Source organism: Lonchura striata, chromosome Z, assembly GCF_050655825.1.
Source record: "Lonchura striata isolate lonStrDom1 chromosome Z, ASM5065582v1, whole genome shotgun sequence".
Lineage (NCBI taxonomy): Eukaryota > Metazoa > Chordata > Aves > Passeriformes > Estrildidae > Lonchura > Lonchura striata.
This window is the reverse complement of record NC_140740.1, coordinates 29,675,665-29,685,726: the sequence shown is the minus strand read 5'-3', so window position 1 is coordinate 29,685,726 and position 10,062 is coordinate 29,675,665. Positions and strand designations below refer to the sequence as shown.

Here is a 10,062-nt window from a genome sequence, read left to right as displayed (position 1 = left end):
CGTGCCCTTTCGACCCTCCTTTACTCCTCAGCACCAAGTGACCGCCAGGAAACGGGGGACAGCCAGGCCAGGTCCCTCATCCTGACCCAGCGTGAGGGGCAGCTGGCACGGAGGGACACAAGGGCACGGTGGGGAACATCTCAGCCAGGCAGGTGGGGCGGTGTGGGGCAGCTGTCGGGGAAGGTGTGTGGGGCAGGCCAGGGCCACTCTGGCAAGGGGGAGAGCCTTGGGCCGCTCGGAAGCAGCGCAAAGCCGTGAACGGGAGAGCCCGTCCGCAGCGCACAGCTTGGAAGGCACTGACCAGCTTAGGCACAGCGTGACACGCAAGGGAACACTCCAGGGCTCTGGGGGGTTTAGAGGTTTTATTGCCAGTCATGCTGAAAGCAAGAGCTGGAACAGAGCATCTCCTGGTTACTTCACCATCTTCATCTTCCTCAATCTGTCCTCCAGGTGGCCTCCTCCAGGTGGCCAGTTCAGGCAGACAACTCGTGGGACATGCCTGCTCCAGATCTGCTCAATCCCACATTCTTCTTGGATAGCTCAATTCTTCTGATGACAATTCATTCATTTCTCCTTAAGGGATAATTCTGAGCTTCCCTACATCAACACTACTCTACTCTTTTCTAAACAATGCTTCATGACTGAAGCCTTCTATGGTCTCTAGTCCTAACTAAAGACAGCTAAGCTCAGAAAACCTCAAAACATTACATTTCCTATCTACAGCAGAGCTCCTCGTAAAACTCAGGGGATGGCTGAAGCTCTGCCTATGCACGATCCATCCCCGTTTCCCTCCCCTGAGCTGGCAGGGCACGAGGGCCTCCTCAGGCGCAGGCGTCTGCACGCCAGTTTTCCTGCACTTGCTTTCCCCACTTGCGGTAAGCAAAGCTGCTTACCTCAGCGTGATCTCTGGGCCTCTGCAAGGGACTGTCCAGCTTAGCTAGAGCATGGCAAGGAAGGGAGTCTTCCAACGCTCGGCCTATGTCAGAGTTTTATTGCCACTCTGGCTGAAACAAAGTGTCCCCTCACTACTTCTGCATCTTTATCATTCTGCCCGGCAGCTGGCCTGATCAGGCTGACAGCTTGTAGCGCCTGCACAGTGCACTTCTGCTGCATCACAGCTTTTCCTCTCACAGCTTAATTCTGATTATGACAATTCCTTCTTTTCTACTTAAAAGAGAGCTCAGAACTTACCTAAATTAACAAGACTATATTCTAAGCTAAACTATCCTCTACTATCTAAGCTATCTAGATTCTACAGTCCTTTGAATTCTCTGCCTGAATTTCCTTAATTTTTAAAAGTTAATCTTTTCATGAAAAAAAAACCCAACAACGGTTTAAGTTGAACCTAGCTAAACTAAGAAAATTCCGGAACCATTACATTTCCTATCTACAGCACAGCCCCTTATTAAAAAGTCAGGGGATGGCTGAATCTCTGCCCAAACACAACACATCCCCTTGCCCCTGCTCGGAGCTGGCACGGCACAAGGGCCTCCTCAGGCGCAAGCGTCTCCTCTCCAGTCTTCCAGCACTTGCTTGGCTGAGGTGACCAGAGCAGCCAGGCTGGAGGCTGGCTCGCCTGAGGTCACAAACGGATGCTGCCCGGAAGAAAAACCAAAAAGAAGGGAACCCCCGTTACTTTCCATGAGCACATCCTCACGGGCCCAAGCAGGACTCCTTGGCTGCCCAAAAGACACACCAAGAGGACCGAGGGCAGCACATTCCCCGTGGGCCTTCCTCTCCTGGAAGCTGCCTCACCCACGCAGCCCACACTCCTCTTGATCCCTGGATGCAGGTGTCCTCAGCTGGCAGGGCTTTTTGCCCCTTTGCTTTTTCTCACCTGCAGGAGTTCCTGGGCAGACCAGCGCCTGTCCTCGTCTGCCTGCAGGCAGCAGCGCAGAAAGTCGCGCAGGAGAGCCGAGTGGTGCCTGGGGTTCTGCAGTTTCGGGGGCCCGTTCGTTTCTATCAGTTCAAAAACCTACAACACATGGATGGAAGAGGGCACTCTAGCTGCTCCTTTCCTAGCCACAACAGCTCTCTCCACACAGAGCCCCCTTTCTAAGCTGCACCTTACCCTGACACGGGCCATCCTCTCATAAGGAGCTTCCCCTTCCACCATTTCCAGCCCCATGATCCCCAGGGACCAGATGTCCACTTTGGGGCCGTAGGCTTCTCCTCTCACCACTTCCGGGGCCATCCAGCTGGGAGTGCCCACTCTGGAGCTGCGCTTGCTGCGCTCAGGGCTGAGCTGAGCGCAGAGGCCAAAGTCAGCTGAGGAGAAAAACAAAGCCTGTCAAAGCCAGCCACCGCTGGCAAACCGGCCTAAAGGATGGCCCACTCCAAGCCTGCCAAGGCCATGCCCAGTCTAGCTGAAAAGGCAGCTGAGCTTGCCTTCCCCGTGGCTGGAGCCAGGGAAATAGGGCATTGGCCATTTCAGAAACACCCTCACGATTCACGCGCTGGCTGAGCAGCGCTTCTGGGGAAGTGGCAGTCACCAAAAAGCAGCCCCACAGCACACGCGGGGAAGGCTGCCCCTGAGCAGGGACGATACCCACCCAGCTTGACAGATCCGTCCATGCCCACGAGAACGTTGCCGCTTTTGATGTCCCTGTGGATGACTTGGCGGGAATGAAGGAAATGCAGTCCTTGCAGGCACTGAGAGAGAAAGGAGGGAAGGAAAGTTAACATTCAGCATCTGATTTAATCCCAGAAGAAAGAAAAGGGCTCCAAGAGGTTGACAGCTTTCTCAGGGAATTGTGAAGGAGGGAGCACTAGCACGGCGCTGTCAAGAGCAAGAGCTTGCTGCTTCAACACTCTTAGAAGTGCTTTGGATATTTCAAAGCGAAGGCATCTGAGCTTGCACGAGTCCATCCTGCCATTGGTACCAAGCACGTGACCTTTGGCTGGCAAGCAGCATGGCAACGATTTCATTGGAAGCCCTGTGGCAGCAGAGGAGGAAGCAGCACATTAGACCTGTTTCAGAATCCCTCGCCATCTGGGCTGCAATGCCGTGCTTTGAAGCTGAGGACATCTCCTTCGCCCTCGGCTTGAAATTCTGCCACCCGCATGCGGGCTTAGAATGTCAAGGAATGTCGGACAGACGGACAGGCTCCAGACAAACATTCAGAGGCAAAGCTGAGAGGAGCAAGCCAGGAAATGAAACAAGTGAGTGTGCACGAGCGCCAGAGGACGGACAGCATGGAAGAGTGCAAGAACAGAGCCTAAGGCGTGCGGGGACTCCAGCAGGCAGTTCCCTTCAGATTAATGCTCTTTCTTCTGCTCTGTGTCGTGAGAGCAGCGCCAAAAGAAAGCCGGGGCCAAGAAATCTCTGCTCTCCTTAACCACCAGCTGACAAGAACCATCCTGGGCAGGCCAGGGGAAGCACAAGCGGGACGCCTCACCTCCCGACAGACGGCGCCTATCTGTCCTTCCTCCAGGTACACTGCCCGGAGCACATCGAACAACGTGCCGCCGTCCATGAACTCCATCACCAGCCAGAGCTCCGCATCCACCAGGTAGCTGAAAGAAGGAAACCACGGCATGGAGAGAGAGGAATGGGCACGGCTCAGGCACCCGAGGGTCTGACCCAGGCTTTTGCAACTGCTCTCCAAGCTACACATGCCAGAAGAGATTACTGAAAGCCAGCTGCAAACTCCTCCCGTGCACATGCAGATGTCTAAAGCTACATAGACGTGAGAATACCCCAACCTGTCTAAGTAGCTGACAATATTGGGATTCCTGCTGTCCCTCATCACCAAGATTTCATTGACAGCCAGCTCCTCAGACATCTTCTCCTGAAGAGACATTATCTTGATGGCCACCTACAAAGACATTGGCGACCATTAACTTGAGAAGTCGCTCCCTGCACGAGACCTCAAGGAACACGGAGCGAGCGCTCGTGCCATGACACAGTGAGCTGTGCCAAACTGCCCTGTTGCCAGACAGCAGAGCTTAGGGAGAAACTGCCGTGGGTATGGACACTTTACCTGTTGTCCTGTGCTGGTGTCGAGGGCTTTATAAACAGCTCCAAAGCCCCTAGAAAGAAAAGGGCAGCAGAAAAAGCCCTTTATAGCCCTGGCAGTGAAAGCAAGCCTAGGCAGGAGATCTCCCTAGGCTGCCTGGACTCCTTAGAAAACGCCTGGCTGCGGCGTCTCTTCAGCCGGCAGCACGGCAGCCCACCAGCCCTCTGCCATGCCGGACAGGGAACACGGAGCTCCCTCATGGAGACCAAGGACCCGTGCAAATCTCCAAGGCACACGCCCACTTGGTTCCATTCCAGTGGAAGGGGGGCTCGATCTCTGTGTGGCTTTGCGCACAGGTGTGCAAGTGGGCTTACATCTGGAGAAGACTAACTTGGAAAACACTGCCTTCAAGAACTGTCCTCAGACAGCTCTTGAGTGGCAAGGTGCCCTTGGAGGCCATACAGACACAGGGCCAGGAGATCTTCCAGGTCCTGCTCCTCACTGCTGCAAGCAAGGCGTCGCTTGCATCAAGTTGTCTTTGCTGATGCTTCCTGACTGCTCTGACTGAGCCGTCCTGAGAGGTGACAGGAGGCAAAGCCCGAGGCTGACCGCGTTTGGAACTGGCCTGACTTCACGCTGGATATTGCACAAGCTGAAGACCCGGCCCATGGTTTGTTCTATGGAGCAGACGTCACACTTACCCTCGTCCAAGTTCTTCAAATGCCCTGTATTTCTTCATTGGCTCACCCAGACTCACAATGCTCCCTGAGAGAGACAAAAGCAGTGCCAGGAGCTCACTTTCAACCGGCGGCCTTGCTGCCCACACAATCCAAAATGCATGCCCACTGTCAGGAGCTTGAGAGCTCCCTGGGGCCAGTCACTCGCGACGTGCCACAAAAGGCAGCCCAGGCAGAGCCAAGCCAGGCCCAGGTGCCCCCAGAGGCAGCAGGAACACCCCGAGCGCTCCCTCGCTGCCTCAAAGCACAACAACAGCTTCTGCAGAGAGGCCTCAGCGCCTCTGAGACCGAGGAGGAACTTCTGGCGCAGCCTGCACCGAGACAGGCAGACAACGCACTGCTCTGGCAGACAAGAAACACGGCAGACGTACTCCGTGTCTTCAGGCCCTGCTCCTCTCTCATCTCGGGCTGCTGGGCTGGGCTGCTGGATGAAGTGCCGGCAGCTGGGGGACAGCTGGCCGCTGCAGGCGATGCCGGTCCAGCGGCACGTTGAATGGCAGAGCCTGTCTTGAGCTGGGACCAGAAAGGATTGCCCGTCAGAAGGGCGGCTGGCACAGACGCCCCGGAGAGCACACGGCAAAAGCAAGGCCTTCGGAAGATGCTGTCGGCCACCGCCAGGCCTCCTCAGCTGGGGGCTTTTGGACGTCCCCTTCCCAAAGGCAATGGGAAAACCACTAAGGCTACTTCGATACAGCCCCTCATGGCCACTTCCATGCTCCATCGTGCTGGCCTTTCTGCACGACGAGTGGAACTAGCCATTGATGGGCTTGCAAAGATCCGCACAGAGATCAGAGCAGGGCTCCAGAGCCTTGTTGCGGTTCTTCCTCCTCCTGTGTTTTCCTGGGCAATGAAATCACCCTGGAGCTGGCATGCAACTGTCTGAGCAGAAGCCCAGAGCGTGTCCCTTCTCTGATCCCTTTCACCGATTTCCCCTCTGTATTTCAGGCATTAGGGGGCGGCCCTTCGGGGCTGCATTCCAGCCCTGCTGAGCCCCACCCGCCCTTTACAATGCAGAGCCCTCTAGGATTCTCCTCACCAAACCCTGCTCTGACCATGTGCAAGTGAAGCGCAGTCTACATCATGCCTGAACCTAAGTAGTCCATGGAGTGTGGCTTGTCCCTTCCAGGGGCCAGTGTTTCCCAAATATCCTGCAAGGCTGTCAGCTGAGTCTTTGGACCGCTCTGTCCGCTGGCCACAGGCGGCCCGCATCGCCAGGGGGCACAAGGGGCTCATTTCTACGCTGGGAATAATTGAATGCTGCCTCTTGTCTGATGCCAAGAGGCATTCTCGAGCCCTCTCAGCATCCCAGCAAAGTGATGCTCAAGTGTCAAAGTTCAGGACCCATTGGCCAGGGCTCCCTGGCTTGGCTGAAGCAGCACTAGGTCATGGCAGGCACACAGCCCCCAGCATCTTCAGCCGCAAGCAACAAGGGCTGGGCTTGAAGGCCTGGCTTGAAGCTTGGCCCTGCATCCAAGGCAGTGCCAGGCTCAGATGCCACTTACTGGCTCTGCAAGTTCAGCCTGTGGAGGGACAGCAGCTGGAGGCTTGATGCTGTTTTGCTCCTCTTCAGCCTCTCCATCTGTAACAGTGCCAGCCAGACGAGGCGCTGACCCTGCGGCTGAGCCCTGCAGACAGACAGAAGTGAGAGAGACTGGGAACAGCCAACCCTTGCAGCAGCTGCTTTCTACTGCGCTGGGAAAGCACCCAGAATAAGGGCAAATCATAGACTTGGATACAAGTGGCATTCTGAGTCATGAAAGCCCTCGGAAGATGGCTGAATGAGGTGCTACTGCCTCTTGCTGTGCATTTGATCTTCCATGCTGGCTAGAAGCAGCAAGACACCTTGGAGCTGTCACATTTGCTTTTCACCTCTTGAAAGGCTCTTGATGGGAAAATAAGGAAGGAGCCAGTGCTCCCTTTGCTACTGCTGCTGCCACCAGGCAGCTGGCCTTTCCTTCAGCCTCCCACGCTGGCACTCTACACTCTACTGCAACAGGCCAAGCTCACAGCTTGCTGCACAGTTCTAACACGCCAGCAACGTCAGGGGTTCCTTTGCCACTCACCAAAGCACAGGCTTTTCTCCATCCACGTGTGAGGTGACCTGCAGGGAGCAAGGGAAAAGGAACCAGAGGCCCTTAGAAAAGTGCCTTTTGCTGGGGGCTCCCACAGCACAAGTCATTCCCAACGGAGAGCATTTCCCTTTCCCAACATGCCTCCAGGAGCAAGAGCCCTTTCCCACAGCAAGCGAGAGAACAAACAAGGACACTAGAGTAGGCGCTGTCTACGTTTGGGCCTCTTTTGCCAGGAAAGAAACAGAAACACGGCCAAGGAAATGCAACAGCTCAAGCAGTTTTTCCTCTTCTCTTCCCAGTATTTTATAGATCGTTTTTTTAATTGCATGCACAAGCCATTCCCATCAATTGCTGGAAGACAATACAACAGCAAAGCTTCCACAAAGGGCCCCTTTGCTGTGGCAGCTCTCCGCTGCAGCGGCCCCAGAACAGCTCCTGCCTTCAGCAGCAAACCCTAACTGGACTGGAGTTTGTGCTGCATCGCCAGGGGAATGGCTACCTTGGCGCAGCCTAGAAAGGGTCAAGGCACACAGCCAAGGCCTCTAAATGGCAGCATTTGGAGCAAAAGGGGCTTTCCTTCACTCCTGGAGAGAGCCACAGGGTTTTGAGAAGTACTTCTGAGCATCTCCCCTCAGAGTCTACAATTTCCAGGTTGTCTTGGTTGAAGCAGCAAGCTGAGGAAATGACACACTCCACTGCCACGCGCTGTCCCGGGGAGGGAAGGCAAGCGCTGCAGGCTGCAAATTACATTGCAAACGCTCTGCACCTACCACCCAGTACAGATACCCCCTTCTTAGCTGATGCTGCTGGCAGGAGATTTACCAAACTGGTGGCATCCTAACGGCAGTTTTGTTCCCTGATCAACTCGGTCACTACCGCGGCGAATGGAGCAGAGCGAAGCAAAAGCCAGGGGACGCCAGCCCCAGGATAAACCTTTACTTACGAGTCAGGTGGGTCAGGTAATATCCAGAATAAGCAACGGTAAAGATGGTGCAAACCGCGGCACAGACCTGCCCGAACATTTTGGCCGTGCTCTGCTGCTTCGCACACTGAATGCCACCCAAGGGGTAAAGCAAGACTCCTCTCGGGGTGCAGGCCGTCTGCTGAGAACTCCTTGGTCGCAAGGATCCTCCTGCAGGGAGCGAGCGGAAAAGCTGCTCTGGACAACCAGGCCTCGGGCTCACCGGGACATCGCTGTGCTGTGACGCGGCACTGTGACGTGGCACCGCTCCCTTGACCTCACAATAGCAGCTGCTCTGGGTTTGTTGTGCCCAGCAACCAAACCTTCTGTACAGATGACGCAAAAGAAAAGCCTGGGAAGTTCTGCTCAGTCGTGAAGCAGCAGAACATGTCCTTCCAGTCCATAAGCCAGAGCTCAAGGCGTCCCAGGGCAACTCAGAAGACACGGCAGCCCAGCCTGCACGCGAGAACAGAAAGCAAGTGTGCTTCTTCTCCCTGGCATCTTAGTTGGTTCTGAAAAGCCAGCTTCTTCCATGACATGTAGGGGGAAAAAGAAGCAAAGAAAATAAATTTCCAGGAGTATTGCAGCGTGCAGATGCTTCTTGAGCACACCGGTGCATGCTGATTTTTTCTCCCACTCTGTTTGCTGCACGGCCTCCCTTTTGTGGCAGGGAGATGCTGGCTTAGCTCTTGACACAAAGCTCCTCTTGTCCTGCTTGCTCTTTCTCTGGCCACTGAAAGCCTCAGAACAACCACAGGAGCTCTGCAGTGGTTCCTGGGCTGCCACAGTTGTGTTGTGTTGGAGCTCTGGCAGCAGCCTGCAGCCCACTGCTCTGCAATGCCCTGCAGATGTTGAGCCCAAGGAAGGGCCCTTTGGAACAGGCCAAAGCCACAGTCTCACAGATGTTTGCCCAGGCTCCATGCTCCCTGTAAGATTCCTGGCGGACACTTGCACAGCCACATCCCAATGAAAATGAGTTGTAGTCATTCCCCTCTCTGTTAAAATCTTCAGCTAGACCCAGGAGCCAGCTTGAAAGCAGAAAGGAATTACTGCGTGAGACGGCAGAAAAGTGCACGCAACTCCTCTGGAAATCAACTCGGTTCACCTGTAGAACAAGGATGCCAGACTTGCTTTCCTGGTGACTCCGCACCCGCAAGTCCTCTGCTGGTGGACAGCACAGTCCAGTCTTTCAAGGAGCTTTACCCTGGGCTCCTCACACTTCAGAAGCTGAGGGTGGCATTTCAAAATCAATGCAATTGATGCAAGGCCCAGCACTATCTTCAAATTCTCTTGCTGAAACACTGCAGTAGTTACCCAGAAGGATTGCCTCCATTGGAAAGCATCTCATTTTCCCCATTTCCAAGTCCGCTCACATCAACCAGCAAATTGTAGGGCTTTGGAGAAGGAGGAATGACACGGTAGCATGGAAAGCCCAGTGTAGGCCCTCAGGCCCCCTTGAGCAGGGCGCTTTGGTGCCCCAGAGGTTCAAGAGAGGGAAGCGTAAGGAAGACGTGCCCTTTCGACCCTCCTTTACTCCTCAGCACCAAGTGACCGCCAGGAAACGGGGGACAGCCAGGCCAGGTCCCTCATCCTAACCCAGCGTGAGGGGCAGCTGGCACGGAGGGACACAAGGGCACGGTGGGGAACATCTCAGCCAGGCAGGTGGGGCGGTGTGGGGCAGCTGTCGGGGAAGGTGTGTGGGGCAGGCCAGGGCCACTCTGGCAAGGGGGAGAGCCTTGGGCCGCTCGGAAGCAGCGCAAAGCCGTGAACGGGAGAGCCTGTCCGCAGCGCACAGCTTGGAAGGCACTGACCAGCTTAGGCACAGCATGACACGCAAGGGAACACTCCAGGGCTCTGGGGGGTTTAGAGGTTTTATTGCCAGTCATGCTGAAAGCAAGAGCTGGAACAGAGCATCTCCTGGTTACTTCACCATCTTCATCTTCCTCAATCTGTCCTCCAGGTGGCCTCCTCCAGGTGGCCAGTTCAGGCAGACAACTCGTGGGACATGCCTGCTCCAGATCTGCTCAATCCCACATTCTTCTTGGATAGCTCAATTCTTCTGATGACAATTCATTCATTTCTCCTTAAGGGATAATTCTGAGCTTCCCTACATCAACACTACTCTACTCTTTTCTAAACAATGCTTCATGACTGAAGCCTTCTATGGTCTCTAGTCCTAACTAAAGACAGCTAAGCTCAGAAAACCTCAAAACATTACATTTCCTATCTACAGCAGAGCTCCTCGTAAAACTCAGGGGATGGCTGAAGCTCTGCCTATGCACGATCCATCCCCGTTTCCCTCCCCTGAGCTGGCAGGGCACGAGGGCCTCCTC

The 10,062-nt window shown here is 55.0% G+C and overlaps 1 protein-coding gene across 1 annotated transcript; it reads right to left on the bottom strand.

Moving 5' to 3' along the window:
• Positions 1-1,493: 1,493 nt before the first annotated feature.
• Positions 1,494-9,319, bottom strand: LOC144248223 (serine/threonine-protein kinase PAK 3-like). The gene is made up of 14 exons (XM_085568021.1): positions 9,274-9,319; positions 8,780-8,893; positions 7,712-7,900; positions 6,760-6,797; positions 6,199-6,321; positions 5,068-5,209; positions 4,661-4,724; positions 3,984-4,032; positions 3,706-3,818; positions 3,399-3,516; positions 2,553-2,652; positions 2,072-2,268; positions 1,838-1,975; positions 1,494-1,595 (listed from the first exon to the last, which is right to left on the bottom strand). The coding sequence occupies exons 1-14, from the start codon at positions 9,317-9,319 to the stop codon at positions 1,494-1,496; spliced, it is 1,533 nt and encodes a 510-aa protein (XP_085424147.1).
• Between the last annotated feature and the right edge of the window lie 743 nt (positions 9,320-10,062).

Coding starts and splice junctions, on each gene's coding strand:
- LOC144248223 (XM_085568021.1), bottom strand. CDS start 9,319: ATGAGGGACCTGGCCTGGCTGTCCCCCGTTTCCTGGCGGTCACTTG. Junction 6,322..6,759: donor GGAGAAAAGCCTGTGCTTTG/GTGAGTGGCAAA, acceptor GTCTGTCTGCAG/GGCTCAGCCGCAGGGTCAGC. Junction 3,819..3,983: donor ACACCAGCACAGGACAACAG/GTAAAGTGTCCA, acceptor ATGTCTTTGTAG/GTGGCCATCAAGATAATGTC.